This window comes from Sinocyclocheilus grahami, unplaced genomic scaffold (genome assembly GCF_001515645.1).
Source record: "Sinocyclocheilus grahami isolate Dianchi unplaced genomic scaffold, SAMN03320097.WGS_v1.1 scaffold18.1, whole genome shotgun sequence".
NCBI classification, from domain to species: Eukaryota; Metazoa; Chordata; class Actinopteri; order Cypriniformes; family Cyprinidae; genus Sinocyclocheilus; species Sinocyclocheilus grahami.
Window position 1 is genome coordinate 585,965 of NW_015505197.1, and position 23,110 is coordinate 609,074.

Below are 23,110 nucleotides of genomic sequence, written 5' to 3' on the forward strand. Positions count from 1 at the left end.
TGATTAATGTAACATAAAAATACTATACATATTTATATATTTTGCTATTGTATTATGGAGTGACACTTTCTTAAACTTTTCTATACCCCTCTGATTATATAATGGTAAATATTACAATATCATAGCACAACAACAGTGATCAGCAATAATGATAAGTCTAATACTCATAATAAAAATAATAAGGTCATATAGATCATAACACAGTCTTGGAGGCAAGAAGTGGATTATCCTTCACTTGAAATTTTTGTCTTTTCATCCTGAAATGCGAGGCAAATGTTGGATCACAATAATTAGGAACTACAGTTTCCACAAATCCCTTCATTTGATTGGGATGTTCTCTTTTATTCTGGAGGGCAAGGGCAGTGACTGTACCATCGAGCGTATTTTGCAGTATTAAACACGTATTTATACCGATTTCATCAGGCTCCAAAAATTCTTCAAAAAGAACACAAAGAATGGCCTTCTCAGCTGCCATAGTTGCAACTCTTGCGTCATCAGAACAGGGTGTTCAACGCATCACCGTTTCCATTTAAAAAACATTTTGCAACGTTTTTGTTGGGGCTGAACGCAGCCCAGGTCTGGATTCAAGATTAAAGCTGCTCATTACCATTGCAAAATACTGCAAAACGCAGGACGTCCAGGTAACGTTCTCCCTCCACAGGATTCCAACCAATATCTGGGTATCCTTTGGAGACCAGGAGAGCACAACTATACGCAAACCACAGCCTCCCAAATACTGCATCACCTGTACAAACAAAAAACCGGTACAGACAGTTCAATATCACCAAAAGTCAGAGGGGATGTAGAAGAGAGATAAAAGAATCAGTCAGTGAGACTTACATTCTCCAGATCCGCTTCTGTAAGAGCAAGCCCCAGTTTGTTGTTGTCCATGACAGAAGCGGCTGCCACATCCAGAGGAGTCGATCCTCTCATTGAGGGAGAAGCTGATAAGAAAAGGGGGAAAAAATCACATTTACTTTTGTCTACTTCCTTAGAAATGTTCAGGTTGATGGTTGCTTATGAGTTAAACCAGATCAGTATTAGTATAAACATACCAAGTCCAACATTACTGTTGTCCAGCAGGTAGCTGAGATGATTTCCTTAATGAGGCCAGAGGATAAGAGTTAACAGAGCACCTCGCGGGAGTGAATAAATCAAAACACTGCACTTAATGCAATGATTAAGTTCTAATTTGAGTGATTATGCAGTTGGCATTTTACAACCATAATGAACGCATAAACTGATATGGGCATGGACATTCCTGACACTCTTCCTGGAAGCTCAACATCATGTTTATCTGGACAGAAAAAAAGGACACAACTCATTAGGGAAAGTTCAATCTGCATGAAATGAAAATTCATCCTATTTTCTAAACATATGTAACTTGTTGGAGCTAAACTCTGGGGGATGTTGGCCCCTTAAGAAGCAGAACTGGACACCCCGTCATACAGGTTTGGAACGACATGAAGGTAAGTAAGTTCAATGACAGAAATATACAGTCCAATCCAGTTAACCTATGACCTCTAACCTGTTCCTGAGGTGGAAAACGAAACTCTTTAGTTTTGCGTGCAGTGAGAGCAGCAGACATGTTAAACGCATCCATAACTTCATTGTACCGGAAGCGCTGGTTGTCTTGAAGACGACCTACGAAGTCACCTGAGAACGACATCACAGCTTCTACTCTGTGACGCACCTGGCAGTCACACAAGTACTTCAAAAGGTGGCACACCTGATGATGAAAAAGAAAAATGGTGAGATTGGGAGACATACTGTAATACAAGAATCGGGTCAAGGGACAACTGTTTAATTACATGTTTTGAATGACATGGGGATGAGTGCATAAATGACAAAATGTTCATTTTGGGGTGAACTATGCCTTTTAATGAACTGCACCAACCTGTAATTTGACAGCTTCTGGAAGCTTCATCTGAAGAAGACTTTACTGAGGGACATTATTCTCCCAATCTCTACCCTCCTTTTCCTCTCTTTCTCCATCACTCTCTTCCATTTCATCCATTTATTATGTTTTACATGTTCCTCTCATATAACCAGCTGGAGCTCTATGCTTCCCCCTGCAGGATCCCTCACACCCTGCCCTACTGCTCCTTGCATCCTTCAGCATTGCTATGACAACATCCTTTAATACATCCAGTGGGAACTCTGGGCAGTCTTGGCGCAAGTTACTCCACAAAGCCCAGGCCTCATTTCCATCCATCACGTCTATTTTGTAAGCTCTGATGAAGCAAGGTGATGCAAAACACATTCTGGGCCATAAGGAAGTGCTGAGATCAATTCCTGGGAATCTCTGCCCCTTCCAATTGTTTTTATAGACTGTAATAGACTGCTTGGTGTCCGTAATGGGCACAATGTATTCGTGGGTCATGGCCTACCTGGCACTGGCATGGGCACTTAGGTGGGTGTTGATGAGGGGGTAGTAGTAACTTGTCCGCAGGTGACCTGGCATTCTAGAGCACTGCAAGTTGAACAAGAGCTGTGATTGGTCCACATGGCTGCAGATGGCGTGGCTTACATGTGTGTTTCCATGAGCTGAAAGGGCAGAGTAGAGGTGAAGGGTGTGGTCATGGAACTTCAGGAGATCACGCTGTTCGGACAGTTCCAGAATGTCCACACACCTGAAAGAGGGAGAAGAAGATAACCACACAACAAGAAAAAACAACAACAGTTGTATTACAGGTGCATCTCAATAAATTAGAATGTCGTGGAAAAGTTCATCTTGGCACCTGCCCACACTGCCAAACGTACCAAAAGGCTGGTTCAATGACCATGGTGTTACTGTGCTTGATTGCCGCTATCAAAGCAACCTGGGTTTCCATACCACCTGAGCAGTGCCACAGGCTGATTGCCTCCATGCCACGCCGCATTGATGCAGTAGTTCATGCAAAAGGAGCCCCTACCAAGTATTGAGTACATGTACAGTAAATGAACATACTTTCCAGAAGGCCAACAATTCACTAAAAATGTTTTTTTTATTGGTCTTATGAAGTATTCTAATTTGTTGAGATAGTGAATTGGTGGGTTTTTGTTAAATGTGAGCCAAAATCATCACAATTAAAAGAACCAAATACTTAAACTACTTCAGTCTGTGTGCATTGAATTTATTTAATACACGAGTTTCACAATTTGAGTCGAATTACTAAAATAAATGAACTTTTCCACGACATTCTAATTTATTGAGATGCACCTGTATATAGTATTTTGTTTTTGTTTAGTTTTTTCATTGAACAAATTTTTTAATAGATTTGTATTTTTAAACAGCAGTTTTTTGGGGGAAAATTCAGAAATTCACATCATATAAAATGGCCCAAAGGTCAAGCAGGGAAATGTTATTAGAACAAAAAAACAAATGTTAATTTAAATCTTATCTTAAAAATAAAAATGTATAAAATACACTACAAAACAATTACATTTTGCTGTCGTGTTTAAAATTTTAATTTATCAAATTCAAATTCAAAACTATAAAATGTGATTTCAGTTTTGTTAATTGCCACATAAAAAAATCGAATTTAAATCTTTTTAGTATTTTTTTCTAGCTCCATAGGTAAAAATGGCAAAAACAATGAAAAGTGTATAATATTTTTCATAATGCATAATGTATAACATTTGTATATGGTATATGTCACGGTATATGAGAAGTCACTTGACATCTCCAATGTGACATCTCCAAATACACAATAAAGCGCTATATAAATGCATCATTCATTCATTCATATATATATATGTAATCAGGATTGATTTAACACTCAACAAATTTTCACTATTGCATTCATGTTAAGTTTAAACCTCAGGTGTCTTAGTGAGGAATTTTATTTTGATATACTTATTTGAAAGGCAGACATATTTCACATTCTCCTCTGCATGTTCATCAGAGAGTCCAACATGGACACCAAAAGCCAGAGGAGTCCTTCCACAACACAAAAAGAAGTATGATTAATAATGAAGAGCTAATTGTTCATTAGGCACAATAATCGATGGCATACCTGAGGATATCCTCAGATGACTAGAGGTTATGAATTCACTCCTGATCTGGAAGTTTGGAAAACTCAACTAGACACGAGTGTACTTTTTTGCTCTCATCTTTAACCTAGGAGAAGAGATGCCGTTTTCAATATACATCAGAATGAGATGAAAATACTGAAAGGATGTTACTCAGTTACTTACAGGTCCGTAGGTCCAGCCCTGCTCTATTTTGTCAATAAGCCAGAGTTCATGGAGGTTTTCAGCTAATCTTTCTCTGATCTGCTCCAGCTGTGGAGGATATTCAACCTGATAAGATACAGAGTTGAGCGCAAGGGTGTCAGACACTAATACAAGTTGATGCAAGACAGCTTGTAGCTTGAAATAATTGTACTGATGTTAAATTTAAAATAATCAGAGCATACTTAAAACTGAATGAGTACCTTGCTGGAATCCACTGGAATGGGGATAAAGGTCACTGGGCTTATAGGTACAACAGGGCCTAAGAGGTCACGTTGACTTTCAGTGTGATTTCGTGTGAGTCCATGAAACAGCTCCAGCTTGCAGCGGGTTTTGGGGAGGACAGCTTCAGCGCATGGAGAGAAGCCAGCTGCTGGAAGAAATCTAAACTCCTCCTGTCGACCTCCAAACAGCACACGCACCCTGATGAAAAAAAAAACAAAAAACAAGCACTATTAAGCTGTTTTAGGATGTATAGGTCAGATTTAGGGAGATTTATTTAAAACAAAATGAGGTAGAATTGGACTCCCATTTTTTTCATTGTGTGATGAATTGTGAGCAAACAAACCTACAAGTAACACAACATGCAAAATCTAAATCTATTCATAGGTAACTCACTGCACTCCAGCTGAGAAACTGACCACTGGAAACAGCAGCCCATCCACATTGAAGTTCTCCAGCATGCCTTGAACTGGCTGTCCATTGACCCGGAAGGAGATGCAAGTTGTACTAAGGTCAAGACAGCAACTAATGACATCATCCTCCCTTAGCAAGTGCTGATTGGGTGAGGTGACCCTCCGACCTACACCTCCTAGGAAAGAATACACAAATAGTGTTTAGATTTCACTAGGCTACATTTATTTGATAAATATACAGTAAAAACAGCAGTATTGTGAAATAATACAAAATTTAATATAACTGTTTAATTACACTTTAATTTAATTTTTAATTTATTTTAGTTTATGCTCATTTGGTGATAAAGAAATTTCTTATGAACATCAATGTTGAAAATAGTTCAAAATAACTTTTATTTTTGAGCAATTTAACCCATTCTTGCTGATTAACCTTTTTTTAAAAAGTAAACATTTGAACAGTATTGTATGTGCTTATTCTCCATCTTACCTGTCCAGAGCTGGAGTCCATCAAAGCCATGAGAGCAGAGGTCGTCTTCTACACCGTTTGACCCGCAGCCATGACCCCCTGTGGGGGAGGGATGGTACCCTTCAGTGCTGGCCCAACCCACTCGCAGGTGAGTTGGCTCTGCGGTCACAAAAGGTTCCACTACAACCTCATAATACCACTTCTTGTATTGGGCATAGTCATCTCTTGCACACAGGAAGACGTTTGGACGAACACTAAACAGAAATAACAAACAAAAATAATAAAATGTTCTATACCATTTTTATAAACATTTACACTCACAGTTGGTCAAGTTCTATATTATAACAGATTAAAAGTATATTTGTTTGGATGCACTAAATAACTCTAAATTTTCCTTTTACTATAATTTTGTGGTGTGGGAGTTGAAAACCGATCACCTGAAAACTTGGTTAACCAGTCTTGTCTGTAGCAACAGGTCTCTTTCTGGCAGCAGTGTGTCACAAATCAAATGCTGATTAGAGCGGACAGCCATGCCATGACACACACAGAGTGAACACAACATGTCCAAGATCTAAAGATGAAAAAAAAGAAAGTAAAAAAACATGCACAAACATGTTAAATAGTAATTAGTAAATGTTAATAGTACAATCCAGAAAGCACTGAGCACAATAATTACAGTAAACAAATATACTACCGTTCAAAAATTTAGGTTTAGTACGATTTTTAAAAAATAATAATACTTTTATTCAGCAAGTACACATTAAATAATTAAAAGTGACAGTAAAGGCATTTAAAATGTAACAACATATTTATATGATCTATTTCAAATAAATGCATTCTTATGATCTTTCCGTTCATCGAAGAATCCAAAAAAAATCTTATAGATTTTCACAAAATTATTAAGCAGCACAACTGTTTTCAACATAATAATAAGAGATTGAGAACCAAATCATCATATTAGAATGATTTTGATGGATCATGTGTCACTGAAGACTGGAGTAATGGCTGCTGAAAATTACATTTTAAAATATATAAGCAAGTTAAATTTAGTTATTTTTAATTATTATATTATTTCACACTGTTTTTACTGTATTTCTGCTCAAATAAATGCACACCCCGGTACTGTACATGTTACCTTATGGTTCCTTCCATGTTTGTCCTGAAGTTTTATATGACTTTCCTTAATGACGTTCAAAGCTTCAGGACTTTCTACTAAAACACAATGTAACACTTCCAATATTCCTAAAAAAAGAAAAGTAACAAATAAGAGGGTGAAGCATTAAAGCAATGTCTAGACACTAAAATCAACTTATTCTAGAGCTAAACAATTTTGCAAAACATCTACCAGAGGAAGCCTGCAGCCTCTCCAGTCTGCTGACCAGCCAGTCCAAGGAACCAGAAAAGTGGGCACAGTTATTCCGATTACCCCTGATTAGGGCAGCTGCAGGGTAAATAGAATTGTTAATAAAAGATAAACCTGAATTATAAATATTGAAACATGAGTCATCCTATACCTAGCAGCTCATAAAAAGAGTTCAAGATCATTTCCCATGACTCTCCTGTCTCTTTCCCAGCAGCTTCTGCAAAATGAGTGGTACTGTTGTACATATGCAAGTGATCAATGCAGTCCAGCACCAGAATGATTATACCCTGTGAAAAGCACAATGAAGCAGAATAAACAGTTCAGATATTATTGAAGTGTATAGCTGGATATATGAGCTTTCTCATTCACCGCAGGTATTACCTCATCTTGGAAGAGATTTTGTCTGTTCTTCAGTGCTCTAATATTTCCCTGTCTGACCTCATGGTCCTGCCCCATTTCAGGACATTGAAAATAACCAAGCAAATCCTGGAGGGTCAGATGGACCATCTCAACTGGAAGATCCAAATCAGTGTTTTTTTTGCTTCTGGCTGACATTATCTAACCCCCTTCAGAAGTGACGAAAAATCATTACAAAACATAAATGTGCTTCTTTGAACCCTTTTTGGCCGTTTAAAAACATTTGGAAATAGAAATGCTGAAGCAAAGATCACATAAGCACACATTACTGTACTACTACCACTGTACTATTTTCTATATTTACCTAATGAATTTTGAAAAGAGAAGGGCAGAGCTTCGAATTAAAAAAGCAGCTTGTGGCTCCTCCCTCTGAGAGCGAGAGAGAGTGATTCCATCATCCATGTGACCTTCTGCTTGTAAAACAGCCTGTGAGAGAGAACCACTTCATTTCAATTATTTTAACGGGAATTCATATCAGGCAGAATCAATAAAAAGCAAGGTGTTTTGGCTTTGTTAACCTGTAGTTCCTGAGTTCACTGGAATTGTCTAATGTCAACTACCTTTCAAATTTTGGGGGGTTAGTAAGATTTTGTTTTGTTTTGTTTTGTTTTTTTGAAGGAAATTAATTATTTTATTCAGAAAGGATGCATTAAATTGATCAAAAGTGGCAGTAAATACATTTATAAAATAACTCATTTAAAAGATGATTACAAAAGATCCTTACAGAAGAGAACTTTCTATTCATCAAAGAATCCTGAGAGAAAAAAATGTAGTATAGTTTCCACTAACAAACCACAATGTTTTCAACATTAATAAATGTTCCTTGAGCACCAAATTAGCATATTAGAATGATTTCTGATGCTCTGTATTGTAAGTGTTCTTATCTAGTATGAATTTAGACCTGACTTTATTAATTTACATAAGTTTACCTGTCTCTGTGGCACACTTTCCTTCTGTCTTCTTTGAGTCAGTGGTCTGATATGTGAGCCAAAGTCCAGTGTCAACGTGCTGAATGAAGCAGAGAGAGTCTCCATATTTGATCTCAGGTGCACCCATGCAATCTCTCCTCTTAAAGTGTGAGCTCTCCTGGCTCTCTTCCTATAAAATACAGAAAGAATAATGTTTATATTAATCATAATCAAAATTTATTACCACAACACACTCAAGTGTAGACAGGAAAATGATGATGAGACTATACAATATAATAAAAAATGTGATTTATCTGGTAATGTTGTGTTTATGGCTGATATTATCCAACCTTTGATGCACGGAGACAGAATGCAATACATTTAACATCAGCTCTCTCTTTTTCCACCAGCTGTAGTCCCCGATCATGAGTCAGTCCCAGGTATAATCCAGTGGAAAGGTGCCGAAGACGGAATGGCTGACCCCAGTGTGTGTGGCTGCCACTCCACCTGCAAATAATCCTTCACTAATGCAATCTGACCAATACAGGAGGAATAAATATATACCTTTGACTAACTGTCATTCACTAACTAGCTGGAGGAATACCTACGCAACATGTATAACGTTTCAAGCCTACATAAAGATCCAGCTTTTAGAGATACTGAGCCCCCCTCAAAATGGACAGATCTGGAGGAAAAGAGGGAAAATGGTGAAATAGGATGTCATACATGTAATTCAATCAGTTAGGTGACCTCTCTGACCTGCGTTCCTTCCGTCTGTGTTTAGGTGCAGGAATGGTCAAACATGTAGTAGACGCACAGTATCCCCACCTCTCACATTACCTACAGGTCAAAATTAAACAGATAAAACACTGACACAAATTTTATTCAAACCTCCAGCAAAAATATTAAATTATAAAATATTACAAAAATAACTATAACTGTTTTTTATCTATTACAGATAGTACAAAATGTTGTATTTACAAATATAACAAAGAGTGAAAAATTTAAGGGGGTCTGAATACTTTCCGTACCCACTGTATATGTTATACCCATACATATATAATGTATATAAATATGTACAAAAATTGTCACAATTGACAAAATATTTTTTTTAAAAACTGTCTATATAAAGTTTAAATATATATTTGTCTATATAACTTTTTGTTTGGCCATTTTGCAATACATCTGAAAACAAATTATTTAGCATAATTAATTTTAGGCAATGTATTTAGTCACTGAGCATTAAAATCAGCCATTAAGATCTAGACACTAAACAAATGTTTAAATTATTAATAACATGTGATTGGTCATCTACCCTGCCGTCTGAGTAGAAACAAGAGCCAACCTTCACAATGTTTGCTGGAAAGCAGCATCCACCCGGCCAATGCCATTGTCATTATCTTCACCGTTACTCCACGACACATGCTAGAAAGAGAGACAGGTTGTCACACTGCATAAAATATATAAATAGATATAAACAGATAACCAGGTGAATGAATGAATGGATTTACTCACTAGGTATCTCTCAGAGGAAACACTAACTAAGATGAGATCATCACCCACTCTGACTTTCTCACCCTCTGATCTCTGTTTGGACGCAGGGTGGACACTTCACCTGAAACCATACAAAACCATCACAACATCAATAGTATGTCAGCCCTAGTCTTTATTAAACATGTGTTCATACGAGAAGATTAAAACATTCACACTCATTTCACAGTATACAGGGGGAGAATATGAACTTACCCTTTGTGTCCTCCGGCAAACCAACATCAAAAGCCAGTTTGTCAGAGGAGAGGCCTGATGTGGACAGACAGCAAAGATACTAAAACAAGACAGAAGAGGTCTTTATTCACCCCCCAGAGTCGTGTGAGGCACGTTTTATCATGGATGCATACACTTTATTTGACGACTTGTGGACTGTTCAACTGCAACACCCGCTAACTGCAATGATAGAGCTTGGAATAGCCAGGACAATTTTTAATATAACTCCATCTGGATTCGTCTGAAAGAAGAAAGTCATATACACCTAGGATGCTTCGAGGGTGAGTAAAACATAGTCTAATTTTCATTTTTGGGTGAACTAACCCTTTTTAAAGTGGGAAAGAAAGGGCTTTTCCATATTTGGTAAGTTACAGTGGAGAAAGCAAGCAAGGAAGAAAGAAAGAAAAGAAGAAAACAAAAGCATCAAATAAAAAAAATAACGTAATTAATGCGAATGATCAACTATACATTATACAAGTAAAAACATACTATATTATGCATACATATTTTAGGCCTACATTATGTTAATTACACTTTATTCAAAACATTCAATAAAAAAGCAGAGACTTGGCCTTTTCATAAGTAAGGTTTATTTAATTTATGTCACTGTAAAACACACATTTGGCTTTCCTGTTCATAGAATTCAACAGCAGACATTCACAAATCAAAACTGATTTGATAGGTTAACAAATTGACCAAAAATCAATCAAATGCACTGTGTCAATCATTGTACACTGAACTAGTGCGACCTATATACATTTTCTGTATTCATATAAGCTTGACTGACACTCTGGGATTCACATACTTTTACACTCTTCACTGTGTATGGTTTACATGCTGTTAAATACAGACAAGAAAACTATTTGTTTGTGTGTTAAGCAGGCTGTTTGTCTATCATTCCAAATGGTTCACATACTTTAACCCACAACTGTAGATTTAGTATTTTAATAATAATTTCTGTTTTTGCTTTCTTTATTTGACAAGCCCTGTAGTAGTACATACATCAACACTTCATGTAATCACCAAATTGAAGAAAATGTTCAAGCTTTCACAATATTCAAAATGTCATGTACAACTCACTAGTGAGGAGGACTAGGATCACCTCTTCCTAATTTATATAAACTGTTACTGTATATGAAATCAGGCACTGTTAGGTTTTTAGGTGATTATGCTGTAGAGAATAGAGCTATTCATGTGGCTTTTTTTAAACCAGGGACACTATAGTACACTATAGGAAAAAATAAGAGAAGCATAGTGGTTAGGTGAATCTTTCTCAATTTGGGCATGATTCAAATGTGCAAAATCTTACATACTGTAGGTTTAACACTACCACACAAAATAGATTTCGTTCTGGGATTGGAAAAGTTGAGAGAAAAATGCATAAAACCTAAAACTACTTAAACATATTTAATTCTGAATTTAGTGCAACTATAGATTTTGCTGTAATTCAAGTGACAAAATCTTTGTATATTTTCTCTGTATTATAATAGCCTATGAAGGACAGTAAAAAAGTTTCCCATGCCTTGGATTTGACAATTTATGAGAAAGTGAATCTAAAATTCACATTTGTTTGGATTGTTACAGATAAATAACCACTTTTTTTTTTTTTTTACTTGCATTACTTCCAGACTGCATTCCATGTGTACTCACTTAAACATTTTATATCAATCATCTAGCAAAATACATCAAATGAGATTAAAACTGAAATTGTGCTCATTTTGTTTATTTGCCATGTTTTCATTTCTTGAGGCTGTTGATCTGAAGGGTAAAGAATTCTCTTGGTTAACGAGTGAGGCGGGGTCGAAAAGGTCAGAGGTGTTGAGAGAGTTAAAGGTCACTCTCTCCGTACAGGGCTGTGGAGAAAGCAGTGTAGTCAAGGGCTCCAGGCAGAGCCCCGGGGCCGGAGTATGGGGGCATCCTGCTGATGCAGTACTCTGCCTGGTCTGGAGGAAGCTCTCGCCTCAACTCATCTGCCAGAATATATGGCTATTCAAAACACAATAAACAACAGATTAGGAATACAGAAAGAATTGTTCAGGTACAAAAGACTGTTCTAAAGAGAACTGTTAAGGTTAAGCAAGCAACACACACACACACACACACACACACCTTGTCTGCAGCGAGGATCCTGAAGGAAGCGATGACCTGTTCAGCTGTGTCTGTGTCCGCTGTCTCTCTTGTCATGAAGTCAATGAAAGACTGGAATGACACAACGCCTGAAGCATTTGGATCAACCAGCATCGTGATCCGAGCAAACTCCACCTCAGCCTGAAAACACACACACACACACATTTACAGCATTTAAATACTACCCCATCATTGTAGTGTGTATATATATATATATATATATTCATGAATGTAAATATTTATTCACAATCAGATATATAATCTGTATTTTTCCCAGGAAAAAATCCTTAAAGTAAATGTTTTTGACAAAAATTGTTTTTATAAAATTAGATTTGTTTTAAGAAAATATATTCATTGTACTTAGTATAATTGTTTATAATTTACATAATTTTAGATTTTAATTAAGTTTATCTTTCTAACATCACTGGCAAAATAGTTGTTTTTTGTTTTGAGCATGAACTTCACAAAATTTTATCAGATTTTATCTTTAAAAAAAATTACCCAGCCATAAAATTTAAATTAATAGAGCAAAATAATAATAATAATAATAAATGAATAAAATAAATATATTTGGCAAATTTGTTGTTTCTTGTTTTAAGCATGAACTTCACAAAACTTTATTAGATTTTATCTTTTTTTTTTTAAATGCCACTCTCATAAAATTTTAAATTAACAGAGCAAAATAATAATAATACAAAATAAATTACCGTACATATATTTTGCTTAGATATATTATACTGGAAAACAACACAAAAATACTGCTTAAGAAAGTCATTTTTAGTTTGTAATCAATTAACCCTATTTAAGACCCTACCAGATCATAACCCATCGAGATCAGACAGGCCCTAAAGTCATCTGAATCCATCGCCCCATTCTTCTTCTGCATGGGAAAGGTTAAAGGGCAAAGTTTGAGGGTGTGTGGGTGATGCAGCAACATGGTTGGAATAATGAAGCAATGTGGAGTAGGGAAAGAGACAGCACCTAACACAGAAACACAAATAAAAAGACAGCACACAACCACGGACAGAAACATACAAAAGAAAGGTACATTAGAACTATATTCTGCTGCCCAGGAAATGCATATGTATAAATCTATGCAAAGAATTACACATTGGGGTCAAGGGTTAGAGGTCATGTTGGTTAGTACCTGTTTGTCACTTCCTAAATGTCCGAGACTGATCAGACATGCTCTAAACTCATCAGGCCTGAGTTTACCCTCTCCTCCTGAGAGCAAGTACCCACAACACATAAAACCATCCACAGGATGCGAGCAGAAATGAAGTAAAAGGTGATTGATAAAAATAGATGAAACAGCACAAAATCTCTTTATAAGGAATGAGTGCTATATTCAACATTTTATTAAAAATAGTTTCATTTAACTCTTTTAGCACAAACTGCATCTATTTCACATCTGATTTTAGACTAAATACTGCAAATGATCTCCCATTCCTTTAAGTGAATGGAAAGATAATTGCCACTCTTGCCTCTGAAGAAGTGAAGGCAAGACATAACACAAAGCAAGTATGAAATGAATATGTCTCAGCTGAAATAAGAGACTTACATATGTATGTATAATGCTCAGTCAAAGTGGAGAAGGGTTTAGTTTAGTTGGTATGGTTTAATGATGATTAGTATAGCATCCATTCAACAAGGAAACAAGCGAGTAGTTACGAGTTCATAAAGTCTGAGTACAGCACCCGATCAAAGTGGTTGAAAGAGGATCGGAATTCATTCATCTGCTCCTGGCTGATGCCTTTTGCATCACGTGTCAGAATTTGAGTCTCAATTTCATTAATAGTGCGAGCGATCGTAGTCAAAAGGAGCTCCCAGCCAACACGAATATGCTGCAGAGGAAAGAGAAATACTGTTGTAAAAATTAATTCACAATTAAGTGAGAATTCAAACATGCGTCACATACATTTCTATGTACACACCATTCAAAGGTTTAGGCATTTTTAATGTTTTTGAAAGAAGTATCTTACTTTCATCAAGGCTGCATTCATTTGATCAAAAATATAGTACAAACAGTAACATTGTGAAATATTATTATAATTTAATATAAATGCTTTCTATTTTAATACATTTTCAAATGTAATTTATTTTTGTGATGCAAAGCTGATTTTTAAGCAGCCATTACTCACATGATCGTTCAGAAGTCATCCTAATATGCTGATTTGGTGCTCAAGAAACAATTATTATTATTATCAGTGTTGAAAACAGTTGTGCTGCGTAATACTTTTGTGGAAATCAGATTCTTTTATAAATAAATTCAAAAGAAGAGCATTTATTTGAAATTGAAATCTTTTATAACATTATAAAATGTCTTTATTGTAACTTTTGATCAATTTAATGTGTCCTTGCTGGAAAAAATGTTAATTGTGTGGATGTTTACCTCCATAGTGTAGTTAGTATGTTTGTTGTCAAAGATAAGTGACTCCTGGATGAGTTGGTGATCTCCCTCCAGTCTGTCTATGTTGGGTTTATAGCTGACGATCACATGCTCATACTGCTTCAGCTGGGTCATCTGATCCTCCAAAGTCCCACCCGTCGCCATAGAACAATGACCAATTTCCTGATAGATAGATAGATAGATAGATAGATAGATAGATAGATAGATAGATAGATAGATAGATAGATAGATAGATAGATAGATAGATAGATGGATCAAAATGTCTAATTTTGGTATATCATTAGCACAGGTGATGGCTGAAGTCACCCACCTCCATCCTGGCCTGTATCCAGGGTCCGATGAGGTTGGCTTGGGCAGCAAACTGGCGTCTGAGCCTTTCGTTGGCATGCTGTTGTGCTAACTCCTCCTGCAGTGCACTGTCACGCTGGGGAACCAGCTTCTTCACCTGAATACACAAACACACATCATTATCATCATCATCATCATTTTGTTTTGAAGATTACAGGAATTGTTTACAATGGCTTAGAATTATATATTAGAAGATACATTTGAGTTTTAACTTTAAGAATATTTCTGTGCAGTAATGGAACAGAATGGACGTCTGATTTTGGTGTGTTTGACCTTGTCCCACTTGATGGCAATCTCTTCTGTAGTTATGGTGCTGTAGGGGTTGGTGAGGTCTCCACGAATGCCGTAATTCTGGGAGATCTTCAGGACTTCCTGCTGTATGCCAAGGATCGCCTGCCTTTCTGCATCTGCCTCAGGAAGTGTGGCCTTAAACTGCTCGTGAGCAGCTATCAGAGTCTACACACAATGGATAACTTGTTTTTATATATATACACAATACTCATATACACTACTACCATTCAAAGTCTGAGGTCAGTAAGATTTTTTTTTTAAGGAATTAACACTTTTATTCAGCAAGGATGCATTAAACTGATCAAAATTGCAGACTTTTACATTGTTACAAAATATTTCTATTTCAAATAAATGTTGTTTTTTGGAACTTTGTGGTTTCCAAAAAATATTAAGCAACAAGCTTTTTTCTGAATTGATAAGAAATGTTCAAGCACCAAATCAGCTTATTAAAATAATTTCTGAAGGATCATGTGACGCTGAAGCCTGGAGTAATAGCTGGTGAAAATTCAGCTTTGCCATCATAGGAATAAAAAATTAATTTTAAAACTGTATTTTTATATAATAAAATAAATGCATCCTTGGTGAGCATAAGAGACTTCTTTCAAAACCTTAGAAAATGTCAGAAAGTAATACATATGTGACAGCTGGGAGCTGTGGAAATCCTAGTCTGTTTCACAACATAAGGATGTAAATTAGTTGTGTGTACCTGGACCTCTTCAATGGTGTGCACTATGAACATATCCTGTAAGTCTTCCATGGCTCCCTCCATCCAGTTATTAAAGGGTGCAGATCTCTTTGCGTATTCCAGAAACAACTGCTCCACCGTCTCCAAAAGTTTCTCTGTCCTCTGTAAAAATGTAACACTGATTCAAACCTTTTGCTTTCTTTAATACATTGATTTATCTCAAATTTATAGTACATAAGTTGTGACACAGACAGCATACCTCTAAAGACTCTCTGCGTTTCTGAGTGAGTGTACCCAGTTGGTCCCAGAGATCACAAATACTTTGACACTTTTGATTCACTGATGCAACATCATGATAGTCTAGCTCACTTTAGAAATATAAAAGAAAAGATAAAAGAATTTATACCGCAATATTGCATTTGCTATGGAGTCTGTCCCCCTCTAGTGGTAAACAAATGTAGTACTCACTAACTTTACATTGATGTGGAATATTCTAAACTTTTGTACAATTTTCTTTCCATGTAGACCATTTGATAATGTTAGTCAAGGTTTCTTGGATCAAAAAAAGTTGTAATTTCGTTTTTCATAAGCATTTTCCACCCTCTCTCTTTCTAAAGGCTGGAACACGCTACACGATTTTTGCCCCGATTTTCCGCCGATTTACAGTTTTGGGTAAGTTGACGCTAGTTGCCAAAAGTTAGAGCCAGTCTGCAGACTTGAGTTGACAGATTTTGTAGAAAAGCGCATTGTGTATGATGGTCACAGACTCTGACACAGACACAGACTTTTTTAGCTTCAGACTATGATTCCATCAAGTTGGTGGATATCAAACATGTTTTTAGAATTTGTCAAAATTTTAAGATCTGTTCTGTTTTTAAAAGTTGTGTAGTGTATTCCAGCCTGTTTTGATAACTCTAAAATTATTTTCTGTTTGCTTTTTGTGTCTAAATTAACATTAGTATGCTAATCATCATAAGTATGCTCCATAGTTTATAAGTAATATCACCCTGTACCTACTGAGACTACATAAAGGTCAGACGCTGTCAGTCAAATACCAAATGCATGCACACACACACACACACACACTCACTCACACTCTAACCAGGCCTGCAGGGAGATAATGAATGTTAAAATAGAAAGTCTGCGATTCAAGCATCAAAGTATGCTGTAAGCATGGTGCATGTATGTGTGTGTCTAGCTATGGATAAGTAGTGTAAGAGATATGAAGCTATTAAGACCCTGTAAGGTGATGAGAAACTGAACATGACAGGTTAGTTACAAGGACAAAGAACTTGTGCACTACATCCAAACATCTGTCATTGGTAAGATAATTTTTAATGTCTCTTTTAATGTCTCTTTTGCTCAACAAAAGCATTTATTTGAAGAAAATACAATAAAAACTGTAATATTGTGAAATATTAATTTAAAATATGTTAATATTTTTTCAAATGTAATGTATTCTTGTAATGGGAAAGCTGAATTTTCAGCAGCCATTACTCCAGTCTTCAGTGTCCAATTATTTTTTAGAAATCATTCTAATATGCTGATTTGGTGCTCAAGTAACACTCTTATAATTATCAATGTTGAGAACAGTTGAGCTGCTTAACAGCTTTGTGGAAACCGTGATACATTTTTTAAAGAATTATTTGATGAATATAAAGTTTAAAATAAACAACATCTATTTGAAATAAATGATTTTTGTAATAATGTAAAAGTCTTTACTGTCACTTTTGATCAATTTAATGAATCCTTGCTGAATAAAAGTCTTAATCTTAAAGTCTTAATTAAAAAAAAATGTATATTACTGACCCCAAGCTTTTGAATGTCAATGCACATACCAAAGTATACATTAAAATGAACAGCTAAATTAAATGAAGATCAGCAAAGAAAGTCAAAGTATTTTTGAAGAGGATAAATCAAAAAGATCATACTTGAGCTCCTGAGCAATAGCAGCAATCTGCTCAACTCTGTCCTGGTGGGCGGAAAAGTCACTCTCAAATGCCTCGTGTTTCCTCAGCAAAGCTCGGACTTCCATTAAACATGCTGACTCGTAGTCCTTCCGGGTCAACATCTCCTCCTTACCTATTGCAAAACACAGATAAAGCATATATTAAGCATTATTTAGTGAACTTATTCAAAGTTGCTTATAGTTCTTTTTTAATTAAGTGCAGAATGGTGGTATTTTATTGATGACGCCACTTAATGTTCAGGACTCACCTGCAGCCCAGGTCTCATGGTTGGTAGCTTTCTGCCTGAATTTCTCTGCTAGATGATCCAGTCTTTCCAGTCTCCTGATCTCTGTCAGCAGCCATTCCTCATAGCCCTTCTCTGCCTGGTCCAGCCCCTGCCACGCACTTGCTATGTCCTAAAACAGACACCTTACTCTTTTATAAGCGTATGTGTTTGTGACCAATATACCTTTAAATCTACATTTTTTTGAGAAATAATTTGCTGAAAAATGGCCACCAAAGCTAGCTAGTTAGATAAATAAATAAAAAATACATATGAATATAAAATCTATTAAAATAAATAAATCAATACATTAAATATGTATTGATTTATTAAATACGGTAAAATATAACAAGCATAAATAAAATAAATAATAAGATTATTAAATATAAAAAACTATAAATGTTAAATAAATCAATAAATTAAACCAATACAACATAATAAACAAATAAAAAATATATATAGAAAATACATATAAAATAAAAACTATTAAAATAAATAAATAATACAAAAAATAAATAATACAATACATATACATATACATACATATAGACATCTAAGTAAAGATGTGTCAAGCTCTCACCGAAACCATCTTGCCCTCAGAGGGCATAAACGCAGGCCGGTTGCTAATGCGGAGTTTAGTCTGAAGGGTGTTGAAGCTGATTTCCAGTTGACACTTCTCCTGCACTTTGGGAGGTTTGTGCATCCTGCGGTAATCTCGGAAATCCTCCAGCTTCCGCTGCATCTCTGACATGGTCTTCTCCGGCACACGATTCTCGAGCCAGGGAATGGTACGTCTGATCCACTCCAACAGCTACAGAGTAGAGGGAATATTTAGGTTAAATATGTGTGCAGTGTGTGGAGTGTATCTGATGTGTGTTTAACTACAATATGTCTCCTGACCTCACTAGCCAGTCTTTCATAATCCTCCATCAACTTCTCATTTTCCTGATTCACTCCCAGAACCTTACAGATCCTGTTAGCAGCGGTTTCAGCCTGAGGGAGAGAAACACAGTAAGAACTAAGGTAGAGATGGATGGAAAGATAATTGATCTGCTCAATCTAGCACACGCAAAACACAATACCTGTTCAGCTCCAGCAAAGGCATGGTAGAAGCAGGACACATATGTCATAATTGCTCTCTCATCAGGCTTGGGGGTGTTAAGGATGTCTGCAGGGAGAGGAGAGGAGTTAAGGGACATCTCCATAAAGTGAAGGTGGAAATAAGGTGCGATGGAAGAAAATATAAATACCACAAGGAAACACAAGTCATGATCATCCGCTAAAGTGGAAAATGAGGATACGCCTTCATGGACTGAAGGGGCCATACACTCAGCAGTTACTATATTTCTAACACTTCTAGAATGACCTTAGGGATCCGATGTACCTTTTGAGACTCTGCAAAGGTGTGATAGTAACTGGAGATATACGTCATGACTGTCCTCTCATCTGGCCTGTCACTGCTAACTAAGACTGTGGAGCAAAAGCCATATTTTGTAATATTATAAAGCTAAAAATAGGCAGTTTGTTGCTTCATATCTTTAGAATTTGCATCCAGCTTTTAGAATATTGTCTTATTGCTGCTTTATTGTAAAGAACATGGGACTAGCCTGAGCCTAGAACTTGGTTCCTCCCAAGGTTTCCTACCAAAATAAATTTGAAGGAGTCTTTCCTTGCCAAAGTTAAATGTGACATACAGACCTTATTCAGTGCAGATGCCATATTTTAGGTAATAGTGTCTTAAGGTATTATCGTCACCATAACATTTTTGTGAAAGACATATTTTCAATATTTAACTGCCTGAAAGCTCTGGATTCAGCTGGAATGTTATATGGAGTATTGGGGTACATTATATGCTTATCGTTTACCCTCTGCATCCAGCATTTTGGGGATGTCCAGATGTTTTTCAGCAATGTCAAATGCCAAATTCAGATTACCCAGTGGATCATCCTGCAGACAGACAAAAGGAGGGAAAAGGCATACTGCTTTACCAAAAAATAAAGCATAAGAAATAATACGTCACCAAATATAAGTCAAAATAATTTCCATGCAAAACTGAGTGTCAGTATTCAGGTGCCACTAGAGGAGAGAGAAAATGTTTAGCTCTGAAATTCTTAGAGGAAAAAAAAAGAATTTCAAATGTTAAATTAGTTAAAAGTTATCTGAAAAGGAAGCACTGACATACTAAAAGACTGGTTGCCCCTTAAATGCAAAGGCTTTTCAAATTATAAATAAACCACACTACTGTTCAAAAGTAATAATTTTAGTTAGTAAGGATGCGTTCAGTTGATCAAAAGTAACAGTAAAAACATTTATGATACAAAAGACTATTTCAAAAAATGCTGTTCTTTAGAAATTTCTATTCATCAAAAAATCTTGAAAAAATCTATCAAGGTTTCCACAAAAATATTAACCGTTTTCAATATTGATAATAATAATGAGCACCAAATCGGCATATTACAATGATTTCTGAAGGGTCATGTGAGACTGAAAACTGGAGTAATGACTGTTGAAAATTCAACTTTGCTGTCACAAGAATAAATTACATTTTAAAGAATATTAAAATAGAAACCGGTTTAATTTTAAATTGTAACAATATTCACAAAATTACTGTTTGTACTGTATTTTTCATCAAATAAATGCAGCCTTGCTGAGCACAAAAGACTTCTTTCAAAAACATTACTAAAATAGTAATCGATTCTTCCATTCTGCATCTTAAATGTGCATGTTTATGGTTATTATAATTGCAAGAATTTGTGGATGTGTGTGTAAGCAGAGTCTGGGGATCAAGCTTTTGTTCTCTGTGTCAATAAAGAGAACAGCAGCTGCAGGGGATCCAGAGGGTGCTGGATCCTCCTGATGCTCATGTCCAAACTGAGACCACTGGGGTCCATGCTAAACATTGGATTACCCCATTCAAGCTCACCTGGAGCCGTCAGTGACAGCTGAAAGGGACAGGAATGTCTGTGTGGGGTGAGGGGTCTTTTAGTCACTCACCGTTGAACTGACTGACCCTGGCAAGCTAAATAAATCCTTAATCTTCAACAGTCTGATCCAGCCAACTAATAAAAACCATAGTACACACTCATTCACACAGCCTTGGAACATGGCTAGAAAAAATGCCAAATCCTGCTCATCCTTTATGATTCCCTATTCTGTGAACGAAGAAATCAAATCTAACATGTCACTAGAGTACTAACATGCTTCTAGCCCACTTAAAATCAACTTTGAAGGGTCCTGAGACAGAATAAGTTATAATATGGATTCTTAGAAAGCATCTTTTAGAAACAGTTCTGGTGTTCCTGATATGTGGATCACTTTTCCAAATTCTATTCCGGGTCAGGATTATTGTAAACCCAAACGGTCCAGGAAGACAGATGTCCAGCAGGACTGAGCACCCCTAATCTATTCAATTCATTTTCTTACGGAAAACATCACATCCAACAATAGCATAAACACTTATGCTACCTCCAGATTATGAAAGTCAATCAGTTCTGGTTTGTGTCTGTGACTAAGTGCACAGAAGGCCAGTCCATCCTTCCAGCTATTGAAGCCACAAAAAAGAAAAAAAAGAAAAAAGTGAATTTCTGCAATGAGATTTGGATCTACTATATACTAAAAGTTAAGTTAAGTTTTTTAAGAAGGTCCTTAGATTCCTGAGGGTGATGAACTGTTGAGTGTGATGAAGATGTTAGACACACATACTGTAAGCACACACCATCTGTGCAGTGATATCAACAAAAGGGAACAATGTTGTGGCAGACATGCTATTTTTCTACTGTAATAGGACTGTTAGATAAAATGTCTCAGAGGATCAAAGGTTAATCTGGGGTCACACTTGAGACCTTGTTGAGTTTGGCGTAGTCAATGAGGTCAGGCCTGTGCCTGTGGATGAGAGCGCACAGCGCTAATCCATCCTTCCAGCTTCACCAGAGAGAGAGAATCAGGGTCATGTTTGAATTATCATAAAAACTGAAACTATATATATATAACTAAAAATAATAGAGTATCTGTTTTAACTGTTATTTTAAAACATTGATATTACCTTTCAATGTTTTTGCACCCAAAAAGAGCCTCACCTGACATGAAAGTTTTGAATATTGACATTCCTGTAGGGAGCAGTCTTCCTCTGACACCACAGCAGAAGTCCTTCTTTGGCCGAAGTTTCTGAAAGACCATTAGTGAATCATTATATCATTCACATATAACTGAACAATCTAATTGTTGTTATTTGGTATAAAATGATTTAAACATTACTAGGGGTTGTGAAATGTGCCATTAATAATAATAATAATATCAGTATATTTTGCTGTTTGTGCAAACATTTTGTGGAATTTTATGTTTGGAACTTGTTTTCTTTACCTTCAACAGAGATATCCTGAATGGCAAAGCGAAGGATGATGGTCCAGATCATTCCAAGAGTCATTTTCACATTCCCATCCACAATTTCTGCAAAAAATATGACAGGAAAATCATTGCTCAATAAAAAAAAAGGCTGGGCAAGTTAAAATTACATTAAATCCTTTTTTTTTTTAAATATAGGATATATAGGATTTTAAAATGCGCTATGTGACATGCAAAATTAATAACCTGCATCCCCCAATTACTTTATTTATTCAATCTGTTTATTTATAAACAAAAAAAATCCAGATTACTCTACAGTTATGCAAAAAAGCATACCTTCAGCTCCAATGGAGACCAGTTTCACTCCTTTACTGGTGATGAAGTCAAGCGCTTTGTTGACATTGGCTATCTTGTGAAAACGCATCTTTCCTCTGTCAGGCTTGGGTAACCTCTCACCTGCCAAAATACAACGCAGTATGAAAAATTTAATTGGTATATAGTTGATATTACATATCGTTGAGGAAGTTCAGCATGTTTACTTTGAACATTTGACACTGTCAAATATCATCCTTATATTGTAATCATTAGGATCACAAGCTGTAATTATCGCCATGTTCATTGTGTCTGCTTGACTGAACACATTACTTTGACACACTCATCTCTGACTGATAACAGAATACTTTCTGATTGTAATATTGAAACATACATGCAAGCTTTTTAAAACAATAATGTACTGTGAAAAGTGCTAAACAAATAAACTTAAAGGAGACATATTACGCCCCTTTTTACAATATGTAATATGTAAAAGTCTCTGGTGTCCCCAGAATGTGTATGTGAAGTTTCAGCTCAAAATACCCCACAGATCATTTATTATATCATTTTGAAAATGCCTATTTTGAGTGGAAGCA

General features: G+C 36.1%; 1 protein-coding gene and 2 pseudogenes across 3 annotated transcripts in view; all 3 read right to left on the reverse strand.

Moving 5' to 3' along the window:
• Positions 1-2,786, reverse strand: part of LOC107553675 (ryanodine receptor 2-like) — a 20,534-nt pseudogene extending 17,748 nt beyond the window's left edge.
• Positions 2,787-3,795: 1,009 nt separating this feature from the next.
• Positions 3,796-9,892, reverse strand: LOC107553683 (ryanodine receptor 2-like; annotated as a pseudogene).
• A 452-nt stretch (positions 9,893-10,344) lies between these two features.
• Positions 10,345-23,110, reverse strand: part of LOC107552853 (alpha-actinin-2) — a 17,948-nt gene continuing 5,182 nt past the window's right edge. Inside the window, exons 3-21 of one of the 3 annotated variants that reach the window (XM_016234868.1) lie at positions 22,539-22,658; positions 22,221-22,307; positions 21,938-22,025; positions 21,704-21,782; positions 19,727-19,808; positions 18,944-19,029; positions 18,762-18,854; positions 18,442-18,672; positions 17,847-17,994; positions 17,561-17,711; positions 15,889-15,997; positions 15,651-15,791; positions 14,927-15,109; positions 14,616-14,750; positions 14,288-14,467; positions 13,593-13,739; positions 12,710-12,775; positions 11,878-12,036; positions 10,345-11,754 (exon numbers count right to left, since the gene is read on the reverse strand). In XM_016234868.1, the coding sequence (XP_016090354.1) occupies positions 11,596-11,754; positions 11,878-12,036; positions 12,710-12,775; positions 13,593-13,739; positions 14,288-14,467; positions 14,616-14,750; positions 14,927-15,109; positions 15,651-15,791; positions 15,889-15,997; positions 17,561-17,711; positions 17,847-17,994; positions 18,442-18,672; positions 18,762-18,854; positions 18,944-19,029; positions 19,727-19,808; positions 21,704-21,782; positions 21,938-22,025; positions 22,221-22,307; positions 22,539-22,658 (2,444 nt within the window). In that variant the 3' untranslated portion in view covers positions 10,345-11,595. Of the gene's footprint in view, positions 11,755-11,877; positions 12,037-12,709; positions 12,776-12,798; positions 13,120-13,456; positions 13,740-14,287; positions 14,468-14,615; positions 14,751-14,926; positions 15,110-15,650; positions 15,792-15,888; positions 15,998-17,560; positions 17,712-17,846; positions 17,995-18,441; positions 18,673-18,761; positions 18,855-18,943; positions 19,030-19,726; positions 19,809-21,703; positions 21,783-21,937; positions 22,026-22,220; positions 22,308-22,538; positions 22,659-23,110 lie in introns of those variants that run through there. The other 2 variants (XR_001604906.1, XR_001604905.1) reach the window with 2 other exon arrangements.